The sequence below is a fragment of the Belonocnema kinseyi genome, chromosome 6 (genome assembly GCF_010883055.1).
Source record: "Belonocnema kinseyi isolate 2016_QV_RU_SX_M_011 chromosome 6, B_treatae_v1, whole genome shotgun sequence".
NCBI classification, from domain to species: domain Eukaryota; kingdom Metazoa; phylum Arthropoda; class Insecta; order Hymenoptera; family Cynipidae; genus Belonocnema; species Belonocnema kinseyi.
Window position 1 is genome coordinate 147,521,088 of NC_046662.1, and position 24,433 is coordinate 147,545,520.

The following is a 24,433-nucleotide window of genomic DNA, read 5'->3' on the forward strand; positions in this document are numbered from 1 at the left end:
TACTTAATACTATAAGTACTTAATAAAGTACACTTACCAATATGTATAATATAAAGTACACTTATTAATATGTATAATGCAAATAAGGCAACTTTAGCTTACACGAAAATATTTATTCGCTCCGGATGGGCACGTTAGATTCACTTTCAAATTTGTATTTTCAATAGAAACACCACTACAATTTTCACAAAGTTAACCTTAACACGTTGCGCTTTCACAAACGGATATCGTCAGCAGTGTCCGCTTCTTGCACCTTATTTGAATATTGAGAACTTTCACAGGTATTGACATTGATTTACAATGTAGACATAATTCATGGTTTCAAATCTTTTCAGTGAAGCCTGAGACGCTAACGGTTGCAATGGTAACCAAGATGGCTAGAAGTGGTGGAGAGCGAATGGGGACGAAATTGGGGGAGCTGATGGCTAGACCGTGTATTCTTATATCATGGTCAATGCTACGTCGGTTTCTCATATCCATGGACATAGGAAACACGGGACTAGGCATGCTATCATAACTTCGTGAGCGGGGTTGAATCCACGAGAGGGGGGAGAATTCCATGAGTAGGGAGAGCCGCCGTCTTACGATGTCCCATTTGATTATGCGCACGAGCATTTTTGCCGACAAACTATGAAAGAAAATATAAACATGCGTGGGTGCTGCCATGTTTGTCGCGGGACATCAAAAGGTGGCGGACCTTCCCCCTCATTGCATCACCCTCACAATGGCATGACTAGTCCCTTGATTCCTATGTTCATGCTCAAATCCTATTGTGGAAACTCCTTGCAATTACTGATGAATGACATAGCACAACTGACGTGATGGCTACAAACACGAGTGTAATTGTTTTGCTTCCAAATGGACATCGCCAATCTGTCAAAGTCACGTTGAATACTACTATTCTACAAGTAAGCATATCATGTAGAATTAGTCAAATATACTGCTTGACAAAGGTCAAAGCATGAGTGAATCCAGTAAAAGATTAAAATGATTCGCAACGGTTTGCCAACCTTACCCTGTCGCTATGCCAAATAAATGATTACTTCGGTTATGACTTTTAAATGCATGTCACTCCACGCTACTTGCAGAGATCAAAAATGAGTTAATGTTCACAATTTTAATTTAATTAGCAGGGCTGGTGGTAAAGAGCCTACGCAGTGCATATAATTTCCGCCCACCCGCTCTTTCTCCGTAATCCTAGTATTTTCCAGCCCCATGTCACTTCTCTGGAGGCCCATTGAAAATATTTGTCATGAGAGTTATTCAGTTAGCCTAGAATTCAAATAATGCAAGGCGAAGGCATTAAAAAAATGTTTGTTAAGGTGAAACTGGAGATCCTCTAGGGTGAGTTGAGACACGTTCCCCCCTTCGATAGCCGCCACTGTACCGGAAGTTTGATATTTTTATGGGGCGCGAAAAGTTTTCAAAACTCATGAAAGTTTAACTAGGTCCGGTAAAGCGGCGCTGATCAGACTTTTTGTAACCCGTGTCTCAACTCTCCCTTGAGGACCTCAGGGGAAACTGTAGGTTAAGAGTTACTTTTTACCTAAGAGTTACTTTGCAGGCTCAAGTTGCGCGTCGGTAAATGACAAAAGTTAGCAATTTCTGAAATGATTTACCAATTAAGTTTCTGCTCAATTAGTTACCACAAAGATATCTTTGTTGCCGATCTGAAAGTTTCGAAAGACTTCGGTGATCTTCTATTTATATCTCGAATCTCGGTCCCCATGAGAAAAAAATTACAGAAATTTGCGATTTTGATGTTTCGCGTTATTCTTAATTTCATGCATGAGAAACATCAAAATCGCCAATTTCTGTAATTTTTTTCTCATGGGGATATATATATATTATTGATGTTAATATTATAATTATAAAATAGTATATTAATATTAATGACTATTTGACTATTTTTTAATATAAATAGTTCAACTTTCAACTAAAACAATTAGTTTTCTGCAAAAAAAAAAAGATTTTGAATAAAATACATAAATTAAACAAAATTGTTCAAATTGTTTTCAACAAAATAGCTAAATTTTTAAACAAAAATTTAAATTTTTATCCAAAAGGCTGAATTGTACACTAAAAAAAACGTAATTTTTAATAAAATATATGAACTTTGCACAAAAGAAATTTATTTTCCAACAAGTCTAATTTTCTATACAAAAATTAATATTTAATCACAGTACATTTTTCGACAAAAAAGAATTATTTTCTTGTAGTTAAAAGAAATTAATTTTTAAACAAAAACAAACAAAAATTGTCTACAAAATAGTGAAATTTTCAGAAAACAAATTTTGTCAACTAAATTGATAAATCAACCAAAAAAAAAACTACAATTTTAACAAAGCAGTTCCAATTTCAACCTGAAAAGTTGAAAATCATTCAAATTCTTTGGAATTGCTTTAAATTATTGAAACTATTTCAAAATGTTTGGAATGTTTTAAAGCATCCTAAAATATTAAAAATCCTTTGAAGTCTCTTGAAATTTTGCATTGCTCTTGAAAATTCCTTGCAATTTTAAAAATACCCTTAAATATTTTAAATCCTTTAAAATCTCATACTAAATTATTAAAATCAATGGATAATTCCTTGGAATCTATTAAAATATCCTAATATATTTCAAATCCTTTAAAATCTCATATTAAATTACTGTAATCAAATGAAAATTCCTTGGAACCTTTTAAAATACTCTCAAGTATTTCAAAACCTTCAAAATCTTTTGAAACACCTTGATACCCATTAAAGATTTCCACCATACTTTGAAAGTGTTTTAAATAACTGCTAAAAGTGTTAAAATTATTTGAAACTCCTTTAAATTATAAAAATAAATTTAAAATTCCTTGACATCGTTCAAAACATCCTCAAATATTTACAGTCCTTAAAAATCTTTTGAAATCTCTTGAAATTTTTAAAAGATTCAGATTGAAATTTAGAAAAAAGAAAAATTTCAAAACTTTAAACATTGTAATTTTGTAGATTAGAGTTTTGAAAATGGAATCAATACAAATTCAAAACTTTCGAAATCTTATTTTCAACTGTGAAATATAAGTAATTTTCCACCTGATGGAATTCAAGTCTTCAAAATTTTAATTGTAAACATAAAAGTTAAATCAATAAATCAATGGAAAGCGTTGAAAATTTAAAAGTATGTTTAAAAAAATATATATAATTTTATAATTATATAAAAAATCGTTTCAAAAATAGTTAAACTTTAACTCGAGTAATTTAGTAATTTCTATTAACACTTTAATTTAATACTTTAACTAATCTACAAACATTAAAATTATTAACATTTTGAAATTTTTCTGTTTTCTAAATTTCAGTTTGAAATAATTTCATTTAGAGATTGCCCAATTGAAAAACGTACGTTTAAATTTTGAACGCTTTCAATTAATTCATGATTATTAATTTTTTATAAATAAACTTTCAAGTTTACAATTCAAAATTTGAAGACTTGAATCTCATCGAGTTAAAAATTATTCTTATTGAATAGTTTAAAATGTTTGAAAATTAGATTTTCAAAGCTTTGAAGTTCTATTCATCCCATTTTCAAAACTCTAATCTATAAACATGTCAATATTTAACGTTTTGGCACTTTTCTCTTTTTTTTAAAATTTGAATCTGAAGCTTTACAAAATTTCAAGAGATTTCAAAAGATTTTAAAGGATTTGAAATATTTGAGGAGTTGAGGAATTTTTAATTTCTTTTTATAATAAAAAGGAATTAGAAAAAATTGAAAAATTTTAGAAGGGTTATTTAAAAAAGTTCAAAAGTACTTTAGAAATCGTTAAAAAAGTTCTATGTATTTCAAAAGATTTTAAAGGATTTGACGGATTTGAGAGAATTTAAAAAGATTCCAAGGAATTTTCTATTGATTATGGTAAGTTAACATGAGATTTTAAAAGATTTGATATATTTCATGGTATTTTTAAAATTTCAATATATTTTCAAGAGCTTTACAAAATTTCAAGAGATTTCGAAAGATTTCAAAAGATTTTAAATATTTAAGGATGTTTTAAAATATGTCAAGGAATTTTTAACTTCTTTATTCATAATGTGTCCCCTAAGGGTTTACATGACTTCCATTCCTTACAATCTTTCCGTTTAAATCTATATTTTTGTACAATTTTATCCTTATTTCTATTTCCTGCGATAGCACAATTTAAGACTTATTAGCAAGCGAGTGAGCGAGCGAACGAAAGCGAGAGTGCAAGGGAGATAGAGATCATGAGAACGCAAACACGTCTTAGTCTACTTTTACTTTACCATTACTCACAATTTTTACGCTTCTAATCTAAGCGACTTCCGTTTCCTTTTTCTTTCACTTTTTTATAACACCATTGACCTTTTTCACGTGCATTCTATCATTCTTCCTCATTCGCTCCTCTAGCAACCTCCAACTCCTTCATCCATTCTTCTCCTAATCCATCTTCCCCTAGAATCTTAAACACATTTTCTTGCCAGCTTCCTTTATCTTCCATTCCTCTCCTACATCCTTCCCATACACGCTCCCATGTTTCCTCCTCCCATTCACATATTCTACACTTTCTGTTCTCTTCTTTTTCCCAGTACATCCCCTCCCTTACCTCGTTTCCCAATCTAAACCTTGCTATTCTGGCCCACCTGCTCTCTCCCCATCCCTTTTCTAAATATTTTGGCACCCCTTCCTTTTTTATCATCTTATACCATTTATTGTATTTTGATTCCTCAATCGCCCCCCATCTTTCTATTAACTGTCTTTCCCTCTCCCTTTTTTCCAATTCTTCATAGTTTAATCCAGTCCCGTCTTCTATTTCTCTATCATTAAAGAACTCTCTCCTTTATTCTTCCCATCTCGTTAATTCGATCGCCCTTCCTCTCCTCTCTTCTGCCTCCATCGAACACTTTCTCGCCAACTCCCCTCCCTCAGCTTCGTCTCAAATTTCCATGCCTTCTTTCCCGCTCTAATACTTAACTTATCCCTTTGCGCTTCTTCTCTCACCATATATCCTGGCGTCCTCCAGTCTGCCCCTAGTGTCCACCTTATATACCTTTCTTGTATACTCTCAATATCATTCCTTTCTTTCCATCCCCATATCTCTGCTCAATAACCTAATACCGGCCATACCAGCGTATCAAATAACCACATTCTCCTTCTCCAATTTTTTTGGAACCTTCTTTTTCCTATTCCTCATACCTCTTTCATTACCCGAGCTGCTTTTTTATTCTTTCTCTTATAAGAGCTGTATGATCCTCATTCGTTTGCAAGATATATCCTAAATATTTATAATCTTTGACTTCTTCTAACTTTATTCCTTTCCATCTCCCTGTCCGTTCTTTCTTCCTTCCCATTCCTTTTCTAAACCTCATTATCTTTGTCTTTTCTACATTTACATTCAGCTTTTTCCCATCTAAGTATTTCTCTAATCCTGTAATTAATCCCGCCATCCCTTCTTCATCCTCTGCCATCAACACTATGTCGTCTGCATATGCCAGTGTATATATCTTTTCCTTCCCTATCCTAACTCCTCCCCAACTCTTTTTCCTCATTTCTTCTTCCAAGTCTGATATTAATAAATTAAATAAAAGTGGGCTCAGAGGACACCCTTGTCTCACACCTCTCACAAATCAGAAACTAACTCCTACTTGCACTCCTACCTTTACCCTGCTTCTTGTCTCTAAAAATTTCTGATACTCTCTTTATTAATCCCTCTCTTATCTCCCTTTTTATCATAACTTTTTCTATTTCTTCTCGATTTAATGAGTCAAACGCCGTCTTTAAGTCCACGAACATTGCTATCATTGCCCCTTTTTCCCTTTTAATTCTCTTATTTACTAGATAGTTCAGAACATATATGTTGTCCATTACCCCCATTCCTTTTCTAAACACTGTCTGATTCGGTGACTCGATCTTTTTTTCTTCAACTTCTATCTTCAATCTCTCCGACAAAATAGTTACATATACTTTATACAGTGTTGGCATCAACGTCACCCCCCTATAATCTTTAACCTCCTCTCCCTTGCCTTTCTTCACTATTGGTATAACTACTCCTTCTTTCCTTAACTCTGGCCACCCCTCTCCTCTCCATACTCTATTACCATTATCCATGCCCATTCCTCTAGTTCCTCCCCTCCATATTTCCATACTTCATTTGGAATCTCATCTATACCAGGTGCCTTGCCATCCTTCATTATTCCTAAAACTTTAACTATTTCTTCCCATGAAATTTCCTCTTCCTTATCTCTTTCCCTACCATATTTTCCGTCCATGTTTTCCGTCCTAGCCTTCTCCGCCTCTTCCTCAAATCTTTTATTCTCTTTTTCTTTCTTTTGATAACACAACTCAATATACTCTTTCTTTTTTTCCTATATTCTTCCCCATTACTTTTTTCTTTTCTCCACTTTCTTAATTCCTTTCTGACCTCCATTTTTTTTTGCATTCCACATCCCACTCACTTCTATTCCCTCCTTTACTAACTTCATTTTTGTTTAGGCACTCTAACCTTATTTTTATTTCTCCTATCATTTTTCCCATCTCCTCGTCCACATTTCCCTCTCCCATTTTGCTATTTCTTATTTTTTCTCTTAACTGTTCTTTTCCTTCCCTTGACCAATCCCCTTTTCCTACACTTTTTACATTTGCTCCCCTTTTACTCATATTACTCTTGCTTTTTTGTCCCTTTAATGTCACTATTAAGGGAAAGTGAACCGAATCAATATATTCTCCTACCTCTAGTTTCTTAACCTTCTCTTACCTCATCATCCACTATCACATAAGCCATTACCGTTCCCCTTTCACTTCCTGAGCGTGTATATTCTCCTTTTTCATCCCCTTCTATATTCCCGTTTAAGATCATCCACTATCACATAATCCATTACCGTTCTGCTTTCACTTCCTGAGCGTGTATATTCTCCTTTTTCATCCCCTTCTATATTGCCGATTAAGATATACCATCCCAACTCCTCCAAGCTCTTCAACAAATTTTTTCCCTCCCCATTTAGTACCTTATCTTTGGATTTTCTTCCTCTCTCTTCTCCCCATTCCCTTCCTCCTCTGTCCTCTGTTCTCGCATTGAAATCCCCTCCTATTACCATCCTAATATCTTCTTTATTTTCTTCAATCATTTCTTTAATCTCCTCTGCTTTTTCCTGCATATCACCGTTCACATAAAACCCCACTACCGTCCACTTCTCTCCTCCTATCATTGCCTCTTCTACTATTACTCCTTCTTTTTGTTCATTCTTGTCTTTCTTATCTTTCCCTGTTATACATTCGTTCCTTACTCCCATCACCATTCCTCCCATTGCTCTGTCCTTTTTATTCTTACTCTTTGCATTTTACACTTGCCATTTGTAACCTCTTAGTAACCTTCCCCTTACTCTTTCCCATCCCTTTTCATCTAGCCACGTCTCCATCATTATGATTACATCCCATTGTGTCAAATTTTTCATAAACTTCTTATCCTTTCTCTCCAATCCTGCTATATTCCAGTAACAAATCTTCCATTCTTTCCTACTATTTTTCTCATCTTTTTTCCTTCTTACTATTTCATATTTTCTTATCTCCCGTTCCTTCCTCTTCTAGTTTCCCTGCACCTCATTTCTTACTATCTGTTCCCTTTCTTCATCCCAATCCCACCATACTCCATCTAACTGAATTCTCCCATATTTAACCCATGTTCTTTTTCCCTTTTTTCTTTCCTCTTCCGCTATTTTTCGTAATTTATACTGCATTTTCCTTTCTACCCATGTCAAATCATCCTATATTCTTTCTGGACTACCATATAATAACCTCTTCTTTGTCATCACCTCCCTTTTATGTTCCCATTTCTTTAGTTTCACCAGTACTATTATCTCCCCTCTTCTCACTTACCTTTCTACATTTCGAATTTCCTCTATCTCTACCTTAGCATCAATCCTTTTTAGTACTTCGTCCACCCTTTCCTTCAGCTCCATCCCCTCTAATCTTACACCCTTTATCACTGTGTTTAATTTTATTTCTTCCCTCTCTTTCCTTTCTATCCTTTGTTCTATTTTTCTCAGCCTTTCCATCTCCTTATTCCCACTCTCGCCCCCACCGCAATCCCCGTTCGATCTTTCAAGTTCCTTCATCCTACTTCTTATCTCCTCTACCCTTGTATTATTAACTTCTTCCTGCTTCATTAGTTTTTCCTCCAATGACTCCATCCTCTTTTCTAACTTTTCCCTGATTCCTTCCCATTTTTTTTATTTCTTTCTTAACTTCAGCGATTTCCCGCCTTATTTCATTCTTTAATTCCTCTTTCCTTTTCTCCTGCTTTACTTCATAAATCCCCATTACCTCTAGCATCACTTCTCGAATTTCCTTTAGTCTTTCTTCTTTCATCGACACTTCATTTTCATCTCCGCTACCGTCAGCACCCTTACTGTTACCGCTTTTCCCTACCAAACTCTGCTTTTCCGGCGGCGATCTAAACATTTTCTGGTATTTTACACTCGCCCCGTTATTTTCCTTCTCTTCACTGCTTTCCCTCTCCCCTCTCTTCCTTTTGATAAATGCTTCTATTGACCCTATGCTTTTTGCTCTTAATCTTTCCTTTTCTAAAGTTTTTTTATACTTCCCCCTTGCCTTCCTTTCATTTATCTTTTCTTTCGGCGTACTGAACAGTTCCTGCTCTAACTCTGTTTTTTCCGCGGAGATACTCGCTCCGCTAGCCATTAATCAAATTCAAACTTTCCCGTCTTCTATACTTCCCTGTCTCTACCGTCGCTGTCTGGTAACTGTCTCGCCTTTCTTTGTCGCTACCTAACCCTGCTACTACCAATCCGTCAACACAGTCTTCCCACCCTGTCACAAATCTCCAAACAAATTTCCACAAATCTGTCTCAATCCTCCAAAATATCTACCTCCCCTTTGCAATCTCACAATCCCTTAATTAGATCTCTCCCCTCCACACCTTTCTACACACTTCCAAAATCCACTCACCTCAAATTTCACCACAATATCAAAAAAACTCAGCATCAACAATTCCCACTACTTTACACTTTCATGCCGGAAACGGAATTTTAGAGAATTTTGACAGTATTTAAAAATGTTCCAAGGAATTTTTGATTGTTTGCGTTAATTTAATATGAGATTTGTTTTAAAATATGCATACAATTTAATATATTTATGCATATTAACTGTTATTAATAGGGGTAATAGGCCCAGTTCACCCCTGTATATTAATGATTAAGATATATATAATAAGATATATATGTTCGTTTTTTATTCTTGCAGTTGATTTTTTCAATTTCTAAGAATTTTGCGAGTCACTCAAAAAAAGACTGTTTAAGTAAACCGTCAGTAATTGAGTCTATTAATAAATATTACAAGTTTACCGCAACATCAATTTTGTAAATGGAAATTTTCAATTAAGTAATTTCATTTCATGATCAAATGTTTTCCAACTGTTTCTAAACATTATTGATTCAAAAGAAAATTTTAATTGCAAATGGGTTTTTTAATATTATAGGAAATAACTCTGTTCTTAACATTTTTTCTATCGTAGTATACAATTTGTAAACTTTTTCAACCTTTGAAAGAGGTAAGGAAAATGAAATACATAATGGGCAAAAAACTTAGAATATCTTAATCTTTTAAATAATTGTGTTTTGATTTTAAAAACACGAAAGAAAATCTAGAAGGTTTTAGGACAATTAAAAGATTTTTTAGGAAAACTGAATGATTCCAGAAGATATTTCGAAGGTGTAAGAGTTTTGTAAAGTTTTTAAAGTAATTTAAAATTTGAAATTTTGTAGACAATTTAAAATTTTCTATACATTTTTAAAACAATTTTTAACAATTTTATAAAATGTTGAGTATTTCGAAAAAAATGTTCAAAGCTATTTAAGAATTTTGGAAGGATGAAATTTTTTTGGCAAGATTCCTCTGGAAGTTTCTACAAATCTCTAAGTTTTGAAGGTCATTGTAAAAATGTAATTTTTTATTACAAAAATTATTCAGGAATTTCAGAATTTTTGAAGAGATTGACAATATTTAAAAACATGAATAGTTTTTCGAAAAATTATTTTTAAAATTATTTCTTCAAATCTTCTGAAAGTCCTAAATATCTTTTAAGCGCACTATAATTTTTCCTAATATTTTGTGTGTCCTGCAAAATAAAAAAAATGCATAAAAATTTTCTCCATTTTTTCGGTATATGTGAAATCTTCAAAAATGTTTTTGAAATATCTCCGGAATCTTACGAAAAGAAACAGATAAGCGGTGATTCCTTCTTGTCAAAACTTGGAATGTGGTTTTACCTTTGTAAGAAGCTAATAGTTATTTCAATTGCAGTTGCAATTGTAATTGCAAAAAAAAAACATTATTTTTAACTCTAAACTGAAGCTGAAATTAATAGCCCAGATTTTTTAAAAGTTTTTTCCCCTATTTTTAAAGGCTGAATCTAATAACTTAGTTATTAGTACATATACTAAATTAGGAAATGTGAAAAGTATTAAAAGTTAAAAGAAAATGAGATATTTTTTTATTTAATTTATTGTAATCAATTTATTTATTTAATTAAAGTTCAACGAAATACTATTTAATTAGATTATATAATAAGTGTTCAAGAAAGCAGTTTTAAAGAGCTACTCATCTATTTATATTACATTTGTTTGGCGGGGAAATACATTTCTCTGAAACTCTCCGCCGGTTCTGCGAACTGGAAGTGTTAAGAATCTGAAAGAATCGAAGATTCCCCTTCGCCCTACCAATATCATTTCAACAAATTGGGCGAATTCAACACAGAATCACACTTTGCGGACTATTCTAATTTAATAATTTTAAATTGTCTGAAATATGTAAAAAATTATATCGAATTATATGAATTTAGGAAATATTGTATATAAAAATTTAAAAAAAGATCAAACAACCACTGCGTGGTCCTACTGTCAGCAACCGTCAACTAAAAATGACACCAGCTCCCAGAATATACGCGATAAATCACACCTATTGCCAAGTATCACGACCGTGACCTGGGTGGTATATAGTATTTATTTTTCTCGAAAATTTTTAAGAGTTGATACTTTTGTTTTACCGGATTCTTGATTCGACGCATTTTTTGTTTTAAATAATTTCATAATATTTTTGAATTTTCTTTGAAAATTATTTTTTTTAATTAAAAAAAAAACTTTCCCTGGAATCTTAACTTAAAAATTTTTAATTTCTTAAAATCTTTACAAATTCTGAAAAAGAATGTAAAATTTTATTTCAAAATATTCAAAAATGTAAATTTTCTTATATCTCTTAAAAGTCTTCTCAATATTAAAATTATTTGTTAAAGTTTCAGTATTATGTTTTTAATAAATTCCAATTTTTCCTATTTTTTTAATTGTGCAAAATTATAAAAATTACCTTAAAATTTTCCAGATTTTTTTACCATTTTTTTAAATGTTTTTAAAAGTTGTAGAATATTCGCTCAAAATTATTTGTTGATAAATTTGATAATTTTCTTAAAAAATCTTGAAATCTTTTTAAATATTCTCTTTAAATTAACTTTAAAAATAACAAATTGTAAATTTTCTAATGAAACTTAAGAAAACTTTTTTATCTTTTTCAAATCTTCAAAATTCTTAACAAGATTTTTCTTTTGAAATCTCAAAAAATCTATATTTCGCTCAACATTTATCGGCCTCAGGGCAAATAACAAGCGGAAAAAATCCACTAAAATCATATTCATGCAGAATGTAATCAGTCAGGTTTTCGAACAAATTAAGCATATTTTGACAATTTTGAAAGATATTGAAATAATATTGTTTTCAATAAAGAAAGGTATCTCCATACAAACTTTATTGTCTACCAAAAAACTACGAATTAAAAAAATTTTCAATTTTTACATCATATTACATCAAATTAAATATTGCATCAATTTATATGAATTTTGGCAATATTGCATATGACAATTTAAAGAAAAAGATTAAACAACCACTGCATGGTTCCACTGTCAGCAACCGTCATCTAAAAATGACCAGTCCAAGCAAATACGCGATAAATCATATTGACTTTTTCGGAAATTTCTGAGTGTTGATACTTTTGTTTACCGGATTCTTGAGCCAACGCAGTTTTTAAATGTTTAAAAAAATTTCAACATATTTTTCAATTTTCTTTAAAAAATGTTGTTTTTTAAATAAAAAATAAATTTCTTAAATCCTTATCAAATTCTGAAATAGAATCCAAAACTTTATTTCAGAATCCTCAGAAATCTAATTTTTCTTTTATCTTTTAAAAATCTTCTCAATATTAAAATTGTCCAGAATCTTTTTTAGCAATTTCTTGAAATGTTTTCAAAAAGTTGTATAATAATCTTTCAAAATTAATTTTTGATAATTTTGACAATTTTCATTAAAAATCTTGGAATCTCTTTAAGTATTCTCTTCAAACGAACTTTAAAAATAAGAAAAATGTTACATTTTTTAGGAAATTTAAGAAAACTTTCTTATAATATTCGAATCTTTCCAAATTCTTAAAAAGATTTTTCTTTCGAAATATTAAAAAATCTAAATTTTGCTCAACATTTGTCGGCATCTCAGAAAATAACAAACTGAAAACATCCACTAAAATCATATTCATACACAAAATTTGAAAGGATTTCTTGTTTTTTAAAATAAATTGTTAGAGAACATTTTAAAAGATTTCTAAAAATGCTGAGAAAGAATCCATAATATCTTCGGCAATTTTTAAAATGTTTTAGGACGTAAAAATTGTAAGAAAAATGTGGGTATTGAAGTCATTAAAAATATTTTAGAAGTTTAAAAGATTTCCTAATATTTATAAAATATTTATAAAACGACGACTTTTCAAGAAATAGTTAAATATTCTATCAAAAAAAGTATCTTTCAATTAAAAAAACTCTGTCATTATTTTCAAGATTTCAAATGTCCCATTTGTGTTTTAAATCAACATTCATACCTTTCGTAACACAAAAGTTATAGTTAGCCTTTCGACTGAAGTGTACTTTAATACATTTTCTAATTTCACAGCATAAAAAAAACTTTAAACAAATTATTGAAAAAAATTGGGTTTGAAAGATTTTGAATTACATGCTTAGAAACTTTTTAAAAACTTTGAACGGTTTCAAGAAAATGACACAATATTCTTAAGATCAATACGAAAATTTGAAAGGATTTTTTTATATTAATTTTTTGATAAAACTTTTTAAAACATTTCTTTAAATTCCGCGAAAAAATCGGAATGAGTGATTAATAAAAAATATTTCCGAAAATTTACCAAATATTTTTTAAAAACAACTTACATTTGTAACACAAAAAAATGAATTTTATACTAAGATTAATTTTCAAGCATTAAAAAGACAAATTAAATAGCTCAATTTTCAGCCTAAAAACAACGGATTTAAAAAAGTTTAATTTTCAATAAAAAGAAGAATTTTTAACCTAGAAAATTAATTTTCTGATAAAAAACAACAAACTTGAAAACAAAAATATTAAAATTGTCAACCAAATAGATGAATTTGTTACCGAAAAAGATCAATTTTGAACAATAATTAAAATAGTTATATTTTCAATTCAAAATCAAAAAATGTCCAAAAAGAATTAAATTTTTAATGAAAAAGATGATTTTTTAACCGGGAAGATAAATTTTCTACCAACAAAAACAGTGAATTCAAAAAATATATAGTAATCTTTAAATACCAAAAAGTATTAATTTTAAATCAAAATGTTTGTTATTTTCCACCATATTTTATTTTTTTGTCGTTATGTACTAAAAGAATGATTAAAATTTTGATTAATAGGCGCTTAAATTAATCTTTGAATACCATAAAACATAAATTTTTTCAAAATGTTTAATTGTGCATAATTCAAAAAATTCGCTCATGATCATTCAGATCCTATTATGTAAACTTTTTAATCAAAGCATGCCAAATTTACCTAGCCAGTTTGCGAACTAGAATATAGACTATATACGCGAAATTACCCACTCTAATCTTCTCTACCGACATTGTCAAACTGGAAAAAATCCGCCCTGTTTGACCGCTCAAGTAGAACCGTCTATCGTCTATTTCAGTTCGTAAACTGGCCTGAGTAATTGAGGGCGATATGTACCGATTGGTTCCTCCACATACTTGTAGAGGCGCGACAGGCAATCATATATTCGGTCGCGCCAAATTATAGTGCATTTGAAATCCAAAATGGTAATAATCTAATTTTGCTTTATAAGTGAATGAAAAAATAATTTTAATTGAGTAGAAAAGGTCTTAAAAGGAATTCGAAAACTCCAAAGACTTTTTAAAATTAAAATTAGGCCCAACATGTAGCAAAGAGGTTAATATAATATAGTAACAACAAATTTGAATTAAAAAGTTTATTTTTATATTAAGTTATAATTTGTTTGGAAATTAATAGAAAAGTGAATCTGAAGGTACAGTTAAGTTTTATTTAAATTTAAATAAACTAAAAAAGCTGTCAGGTTAAATCAACCAGAATTGTGGCTGAATATGTCCTTACTATTTTTTTCTGGTTAAAGAAATAAAAATTCTGAATAACAATTTCCTTATAAAAACTTATAAAAAAATTTTTCCCCTAAATTTCCTTATAGGCCTAGACAAATGTCTTCTGAAATGTTGCATTTTTTAAATATTTGTGAATTTAGTTGTATACGAGTTTTTTAACAGCTGTGAAGTGCAAGGAGCATTTTCGAAAGTTAAAGGAAATTATGGCATTCTTCTACAGTTTAGCTGAGGCCATGTTAGAAATATGAACCATTTTTTCAAATCGAAATAAGAAGTAACCTAATCTTATAAAATTTCATTTTCCCTGCTCCAAAAATCTAACTTTAAGAAAAAATGTAAGTTTGCTTAATTTTTTTTATTAGCATTTATTACTAAAACTTTTACATAAAAATTGCCATAATTTTCGTGTTTTTTGTTGTTTTAATATCTGAGCTAATTGCATTTTTTAAACCGCAATCATGAAAAATAATATAAACCAATGCTATAAATTCACGGAACTATTATGTACTTTAATAGTCTATATTTTTTTAAAGAATTTGACGCCGTTTTAATTTTATATTAATTGTAATAAATATATAAGTTTCCTTAGTTTTTTATTTAGTTTCATTTAATTATTTCCTTTATTTTGTATTTATTGAGAAAAATAAATTGGAACTTTAAAATCTGTTCCGTCGATCATGTATAGAAAACTATATTTTCCAGCTGGTCGATTAAACTTTTGTTTGCATTTTAATGAGTCGAAATGAAAAACGAAACATAAAATATTTGAAAAGTCAAAATGTTTTCATTGTTTATGACAGTATTATGTGCTAAAAGTCCCATCTTAAAGTTTCAGCCCTCTAGCGCATGTGGAACCCACCCCAAATCAACCCCTAAATATAATAAAGTCCATTAAAAATACAGAATTTTAAAAAGTCAAAATGTTTTTGATGATTGTCCCTGAATTTAGTGCCGAAAGTGACACCAAAAAGTTTCATCTCTCTTGTGCATGTGGAACATACCCCAACTCAACCCCTTCGCATTATAAAAGTCGTTGAAAATACACAATTTCGAAAAGTCAAAATGTTTTTAATGATTATCACTGCATTTAGAGCCAAAAGTACCACAAAAAAGTTTCAGCCCTCTAGTGCATGTGGAGCACACCCCAAATCAACCCCTAAATATAATAAAGTCCATTAAAAATACAGAATTTTAAAAAGTAAAAATGTTTTTGATGATTATCGCTGTATTTAGAACCAAAAGTTCCCACAAAAAAGTTGCATCCCTATAGTGCATGTGGAACACACCCCAAATCAACCCCTCCAGATTATAAAATTCGTTAAAAGTACACAATTTCGAAAAAAAAGTTTTTAATGATTATCGCTGTATTTAGAGCCAAAAGTACCACAAAGAAGTTTCATCCCTCTAGTGCATGTGGAACACACACCAAATCAACCCCTCCATATTATAAAATTCGTTAAAAATACAAAATTTCGAAAAGTCAAAATGGTACACATAAAAAAAATATAATAGACATTTGATATAATAGTTTTTAACATAGAATGTAGAAAATTTCGCATTGTGGTCTGTGCACAAAGGTGGAAGGTAATGCAAAGACCGAGCGCGGGGCGCGAGATTAATATATTATCGAGCGCGAAGCGCGACAATCAACAATCGCGCGCCCTAGGCGCGTTCAAACTAGCCAGCGAAGAGAGCCTCACGCGCAGCGCGCTTTGAGAATGTTCCCGCGGAGCGGGCGGATTTTTTTTTATGTGATAAGCCGTGATTATTTCTGCCGTCTTGGAGAAAAAAAAGTTACTCTCTAAAGTTTGACGTAAGGGTCATTTTCGCGTTGCAGCGTATACGTAAAGAAGACTGAAGTCAAAACGAAGATAGTGAGTTTCTTCACGCAAACAGCAGACTTGGCTTAAACCATTTTTCCCTCTCGATGGATTGTTCACCTTGGCGCACGGGGTATTTCCTAAATTAATTTTTTTACGTAAAAAGAGTCGTGTCTACTAAAATTTAATATTCTTTTCTCGAAGATCAAATTTAAAAAAAGGTTTGAATGTGTAAAATTAAAAATGTAAAGCATTAAAAAAGTTCTGAATTTAGGAATCAAATCTTAAACAATTTAAAATTTTAACAGTGAATTTTAATTTGGTTTTGAATATAAGGGTTTAATATCGTAAAATTGACAACTGTAAGCCTTCTAACTTGATTAGACTAAAAGTTATTGGACTCCAAAATCTGAGAATACCCAAATACAAACATTTAGAATTCTGCATTTCAATTTTCAATTCAAAACTTTCAAAATTAAATAATTTGAATTTATCAGGTTATACTTGAGGCATATTCAAAATTTTACAAATATTAATGGTTGCATTTTTAATTTGTCAACTCTTTGGTTTCACCAAAGATATTATCAACGTAGATGGGGTACGGGGCGTCAGAGTGGGGAATTATATATATATAGGAGATCACATTTTCTGCCCTATCGAGGTGCTTCCCTCACCGTACTACGAAGTCGAATTGTTGTTTTCTCATTCTTCGTAAAATATGACGGTAGAGCAACAGAAAGATTTTTTGAGATTAGAAAAGTTTGACATGTATCGCTACAATAAACACGGAACATCCAGGATTTTCGTGAGACAGAGGGCGTTTTAAGGGATTTTTGTTATAAACATTGCTACTATTGCAAACGTCTACAACGACATTCATCTTATTCACAAACCATATCGACTTAATGATCGTTTTCGATGTATTGATTCCTGCCACATTTGATTTTTTCGCCGCTTTCATGGGTGCTGCATGTGTTCCACTTACTAGTTGGAAGGCATTTCTGACATTCAGCTTTTGAAAATTGTTCGGAAACAGGTGTTCTCTGGATATATGCCCAAGCATATTCGAAAGTTCATTTGCAGAGTCAGTTTTCCAAGTGTCAATAACATCCTGGAAAGAAACTTCTTCCTCCTCAATTATGAGGATCCTGTACCTTTTCCAAGCACTAATAAGGTTTTTTATGATGTGACAGAAGTCATGAAACGCCAAGATCTTTTTTTCTCCATGCAGGAAAAACGGTTTTGCTTCAGTGACTCCCAGTTTTGTATAAGCTGATCTGTTAGGACTTCCTTCGTCACAGACGAAAAGCTTAACGTCAGCACTGCATTCTTCGGCTTTGTCACAAGTTCGTCGCATTAGAGTAACTATGTTGTCTGCGCAAACATTGTTATGGCCTAAAACGTACAAAATTATGACTCGCCACCGATGAAAAGGATGCAAACCGTTCAGAGTCATTGCAAAAACTTTATTGGCACACCTATCTGTTCTGCCCAGGTGGCCAAGATCTTCAAACCCCTCATTGATATCCATCTTGGAGTCGTACTCCAAACGCTCCATGATTTCCATTTCATTCATTTTTCCCACGCAACTTCTTGCACATTCTGGCAATTTTTTCAAGACTTCTGTCAAAGTTGCCATCGAGATGGAAAGAAATCCAGGATGTACCTCGATTTTAGCAATCCAAGTTTCCACACTTCTGGGATGTGGCAGCATCAAACCTGCCTTTCGCATTCTTTCATATACAGATGGCGAATGGTAATGCCAAAGAATAGCGAACAGTCTTTCATTCAAGGAATAAGGTTCTTGCCACTTGGTATGAGGCCTAAGCTGCAGTTTTATCATTGTCCTGCGTAGCTTTTCCTGGACATTCTGTTCATCCAAAAATGTGTCAAGGTCGAATTTAGGCGGTTCTTCTTCAGACTGTGGAGGCTTTTCGATTGCACTTTTTTGTGTAGTCTGTTTTAAGAGCATAGCACGAAGCATGTTATTCTCAGCTTGCAACATTAGCATTCTATCGGTATCGCTGTTCTCGCCAACTTTATCATCTTCGTTGGTGACTATTCCATGTTTTGCTGGTGGCCTGACTTCAATTTCTTCCTGAAAACCCTTTGGAAGGGATGGTGGGGGATTAATGCTACTTACCTCGTATCTTCTTTCTGCAGATTTTTCGTCAAACTCTGGCATGTACTCATCCACTTGATGGTAGTGGATAGGAACTACAGTACGAATCAACTTTTGATGAGGGGCAGGAGTCGTAAAATCTGCAGATCGGAAGTGAAGGTGGAATAGCGTCAAACGTCTTGTACGGCATTTCCCTTCCGCAATCCCTGTAAAAAAATGTTTCTGAATATGTCAACAACTTAGGTCTTAGTCTTAGGAGTCGAACTTCAATATTGAATTAAAAATTAAGCAGTAACTTATTTTACAAGATTATTATGGATTTGTTCAAAATTAAAAAATTTACATATTTTAATTTAAAAATTGAAAGTTTTACATTCAAAAGTCTTAGTAGTTCAACAAATGTTTATGTTCAATTGAGTTTTTGTATTCAATGTTCAATATAGAATAATAATTGTTCTCTTTATTAATTTGTAACTTGAAATTAAAAGTGTTGAATTTTTATTTAAAACGCTTCGAAAGATTTAAAAAATTGTAAAACAACAAATTTAAGAAAAACTGGGTTTCATTTTAAAAGATATGTAAAATTTTCGAAAAAATGTGAAATAAAGTTGGAGAAGATGTCAAAAAATGCAAAAGAAAATTGAGATTTAGATAATTTCCGAATTAAATTTTTTAAATTCTATTTTCAAAAATTACATAATTTAAAAGTAATGTTTACAAGCATTTCAAAACATTTTAAAAACTATAAGAAATGTGGACGATTTTAAAGCAATTTTTTGCAGGATTTAACAAAAATTTTAGAAAAAATGGAAATCATTTCAAGGGATATTTAAAAGTTCAGAAAAAAATCAATTATTTGAAAAGATTTAAAGTAATTGAAAGAAAATTGAGATTTTTGACGATTTCAAAATCAAATTTAGATCTTTTATTTAAAAAATTACAGTTTTAAAAGAATGTTCGAAAACATTCCAAAATACTTACAAAATTGAAAAAAAAAATCTTTAAGGTTATGAGACAATTTTTTCAGAATATCCTAACAACTGAAAGACAACTTAGAATGGTTGTATAAAGATATTTGAAACTTATGATAAAATGTAGAAAATAATTTCAGAAGAAATTTTGAATTTATATTTTGAAAATCACGTAATTCTAAGAGAACGTTTAAAAACATTTCAAAATTTGGAAATAAAATTCGGGTGATTATTAGGCAATTTATTTAGGATTTCACAAACAATTTCAGGAAAATTGGAAGTATTTGTAAAAGACACTTCAAAGTTCTACATTTTTTAAAGGAAATTGAAAAGATTTTGACAGAATTTGTGTAAATTGAAATTTTAATAATTTGTATATTAAATTTTTCTGTAACATTTTTTTTAGAGGATCTAAAAGAAAATTGAGGTTTGTGATGATTTCGAAGTAAAATGTCGAGTTTTTATTTATAAAAATTAGATAATTTTACGAGACTGTTTAAAAATATTTCAAAACATTTCAACAGATTAAAAAAAATTGTAAAACAAATTTGGCAGATTTTTAGGCCTTTTTTTGCAGAGTTTTACAACAGTGTGAGGGACCAAAAAGAAAGATCGAGTTCGTTAGCCAGCCATTTTTGATAACAATTCAACAGGAGTGTTTTCAACATTTTTGAGAACAATTTTTTTTCAAGATTTAAAAATTCTATCGATAGCTATTTATAGTAGATAAAAATACCAATAATTTATCCGAATGACTTCTTTTTGATAAAATAAAAATGACCGAAGTTATATCATTTTAAAAACTCAAAAAACCAAAATTAAATGAATATTTGAAGCAGAGCAAAGAGTGATATGGGAGAAAGTCAAGAGTAGAAAAAAGGTACTTTTTCAAGGCCCTATAAGTTTGTCTAAACAAGTTTTTAACTTTTGCTTAAAATAATAGAAAATTCAAATTTTGATCGCACAAGAAATAATTAATTACTACATTCTCATCCATAAGGAGAAGGTGAAAAGTGACTTTCGCGGATTTCATCAAATGTCGACGTTTTGAGGCCTCCTTCAGAAAAAAAAGTGTTTACGTCGGTGTCTATCTGTCGTCTTCGTTATTGGTATCGTCTTTATATTGCATAGCTTTCGAAAGACTAATCGGAATGGATTGTGCTTTGGCACACAGTTGATGGACCAAAAAGAAATATCAAGTTCGTTAACTAGCCATTTTTGATAAACATTAAAAAAGTTAGAGCTTTCTCAAAATGTATGATTCCAATTTTTTTCACGAGTTGAAAATTCTATCAACAGCCATTTATAGTAGACAAAAGTATGAGCAATTTATCCTCATGACTTTTGTTGATAAAATCAAAATGACCAAAGTCATAGCATTTTCAAAGTACAAAACACCAAACGAAAACGAGCATTTCAAGACAAATAAAGAGTAACATGGGAAAAAGTCAAGAGTAGAAAAAAGTTAATTTTGATTTAGCCTTTGGTACACTTGGTTAATGTCCTAAGCTAAATGCCAAGTTCGTTCGTCAGGCATTTTGAATAGAAATACTAAAAGTGAGCCCATTTTGAAAATTGTAGAGTACGCATTTTTTCATGATTCAAAAATTCTCTGTACAGTTGTTCATAGAACTTGCAAAGAAAAATGTTACTTTTCGATAGCCCTACAAGATTATCATATAAACTTTTTGAATTTTTTCGAAAAATTAAAAATTCAAATTTTGACCGCACAAACACTAATCAAAAATCGAAAATTGCATTTTGCGGTCAAATTATGCAACATAGAAAAAAACGATAAAACAAACATTGTAGACCCAAAAATATTTATTTATAAAAAAACAATGAAAATACAAAAATTAAATTTTTCTACTCACGACACAAGCTAAGCAAAAAGAAATAGATAACATTTTTTCACCGAAGGTAGAGAAAACAAATTTTTATTTATGGTTTTTTTATTACATTCTCATCAGAGAAGGTATTCTCTCAGAATTCTCTGTACGGATATTCATAGTATTTAAAAAGTCAAACAGTTTATCCTATTGCCTTTTTCATAAAATTAAAAACAATTAGAGTTATAGCATTTACGCAATTCCAAAAAACACATGAAAATGCACCATTTAAGCCAATTAACGGACGATATGAAAAAATGGCACGAGTAAAAAAAAGTTTGATTTCTAAATTCCCTAGAAGATTATCATAATTTTTTGAATATTCTTGATAAATCAAAAATGCAAATTTTGACAAGATACAAAATAATGGAAAATCCAAAAGTTAAATTTTTGCATGCAACAAATAGTTTAGAAGTTAAAAAACGGTAAGGCTGCTCAGTAGACCATATGTGTAAAGTTGAAATCATAAAGCAAACATTGGAAATATGCAAATTCAGTTTATGGAAAAACGATAAAAGTTGCAAAAGTTTGATTTATCCCTTGAAAAATTGGAAGCTCTCATAACAGGGTTTGGAGAAGAAACAAGGAAGAGATTGGATGACATGAATAGGGATATGAATAGGCAGGGAAACGATGTAAGGGGGGAAGTGAAAAAGGTAAGAGAAAAATGGGAAGAATGGGATAAACGATGGAAGGAGGAGAAAGACAAGGTTTGGGGTAAGCTAGAGAACATTGAGAATAGGCATAGAGAGGTTGATAAACAGAGATCTAGAGAGATAAAACAGTTGGAAGAACGGGTAGGTAATCTAGAAATTAGGAATGAGCCTATGGGAAAAAACAGAGAGTGAGGAAATAGTAAAAGGGAATGAAAAGAACGTCCAAAGTGAAAATGAAAGATTGAAGAAAAGACTCAGTGAAATTGAAAGAAGATTAGAAGGGGAAGAAAGGGCAAAGAGAAAAAATAACTTAGTAATTAAGGGTTTGAAAGTGGAGATTGAAACGGGAGAAGTGGAAATAAAAAATCTTTCGCGAGACATTAGAGTGCAGGTCAGGATAGAAGGATTCAAGAGAATAGGAGGGACGAAGGAAGGAAAAGAAGGAATGTTTCTATCAAATGTGGGGAGTGCGGAGGAGAACAAGAAAATTAATGAGGGGAAAAAATTATTGAGAGGAAGAAGGGAAAGAATTGAAGAAGATCTGACATGGAGGGAGAGGAAAAGGAGATGGCAAATAGAGCAGAGGGTTTGGGTAGAGAGGAAAAAGGGCGCGGATAGGGAGAAACAGATTATGGATAAGTGGGGAGGAATGGTGCTGGGACGAAGAAGTAGAATTTCCAAAACTGCTATTTTGTCACATTTGCTACCCATTTTAAAAGCATTGCCCCCGATATCATGTGCCTTCACTTTTCAAACACTGGACCCGTAGCCCAATGTCGCAACAAAACCATGTTTCATATCCTGGCTACAAAGCTACCAAAACAACTTCAAAATATAAAAAAAATGTTGCTACATTAGTTTACATCGATAAGTAATCTGTGGAAAAATTCGTAAGGGCGATTAAGGAAAACTGTCCTGGAATTATTATAAGCACTATTGGCTCACAAAGACAGTCCCCTGGTATATGCCTCATTCCTCTGTCGCGACTTTTCACAAAATCGTTAATAAATCCTAAACTACTGTAAAGTTATGCAGTACATAAAGGCAGGCGCTTGTCTTTTCCTCTACGGCTATCTGGGTACCCTTCTCTTTCTAGTGTGAATGGAACGACACTACATGCGACCCAGAAGTTAGGTATTTTGAAAATTGTACCTTGAATTAAAAATACTGCAATAGTCCTAACGTATTAGTCGGGAAGAAATTTCAAGTACACAGGTAGATTCCCCCCTGAGCAAACGTTAGCTCATAGTCAAGTCCGAGTGTTTCAGCAGCCTCCTCCGCTGCTTTGTACAGAAATGCTCCTTTGCCCACTTCTTCGTGATTCCTGACCATTTTAAGAAGAGGGTCTCTTCCATTTGCAACTCTATGTGCTGTACCCAGAATAATCCTGTTGTGAAGACATTCAAGAATCAATATTCCGCGACCCCCTTGACGGCGTGAGATGTACAGTCGCGGAACGGAAGACTTAAGATGCAAACTTTTGTTCATGTGTATAACCTTTCTTGTCCCGATATCAAGAGATCTGAGCTCGTTCTTCGTCCATGGAACTACTCCAAATGAATAGAGTAGTACCGGGACGGCAAGGATGTTCGTTGCAGATACTTTATTCCTCGCCGACAGTTCGGAAGACCAAATCTGTCGGATGAGACGTTTGTATCTGCTTCGGAGAGTATCCTTTATAGATGTCACATCCTGAATGCGGCTCTGTGGCACGCCCAGGTATGTATAAGTCTCTCCAGCGCAAAGGTGTCGTATGGCGCTTCTATCAACGAGCTCAGGATCTTCAGGGATGCCATTAAGTTTTCCTCGCTTTAAATAAACCTTGGCGCATTTGTCTATCCCAAATTCCATTCCAATTTCCTTAGTATAACGTTCGACAATCCCCAGAGCTAGATGCGGTTGCTCTCCGTTTTTAGCATAGATCTTAAGATCGTCCATGTAAAATACATGAGTAACCTTGTACTTTCGATCTGCAAGTTTGCCGCACAAGTACCCGTCGGAATGGCGCAGTGCTAGAGATAGTGGCAATAATGTAAGGCAAAAGAGGAGTGGGCTCATGGTGTCGCCCTGAAAGACACCTCTCTGAAACATGACCTTGTTAGTTGTCACACGATTTTTTGCCAGATGAGATAGTAAATCTGGTTTTCCAAAGCGGCATCAATCTATCTATCCACCGAACTATTTGCGGATGAACCTTTAAGATTTCTAAAAGACAGATGATAAGTCTATGGGATGTAGAATCGAAAGCTTTCCGATAATCCATCCAGGCCATCGATAGGTCACGCTGGTAGAATGCTTTATCTTTGCAGAAACATCTGTCGATGAGCAGGTTCTCCCGACATCCGGCTACGCCTTTCTTTGAGCCTCGTTGTTCATAAATTTCTTGCCACACAGGTTCAATTGCGCGAACAATCCTATCATTTAGGATAGCTGTGAATATCTTATAAAGCGTGTTTAGACAAGTTATTGGCCTGTAGTTCTTCGGGTCAGCTAAGTTGCCTATTTTC

General features: G+C 32.1%; 1 protein-coding gene across 5 annotated transcripts in view; it reads left to right on the plus strand.

The window, feature by feature from the left end:
• The first annotated feature begins 743 nt into the window (after positions 1-743).
• LOC117174284 (plant UBX domain-containing protein 2) overlaps positions 744-24,433 on the plus strand; it is a 287,058-nt gene continuing 263,368 nt past the window's right edge. The window contains exon 1 of one of the 5 annotated variants that reach the window (XM_033363237.1): positions 744-908. In XM_033363237.1, the coding sequence (XP_033219128.1) occupies positions 822-908 (87 nt within the window). In that variant the 5' untranslated portion in view covers positions 744-821. The remainder of the gene's footprint in view (positions 909-24,433) is intronic. The other 4 variants (XM_033363234.1, XM_033363236.1, XM_033363235.1 and 1 more) reach the window with 4 other exon arrangements.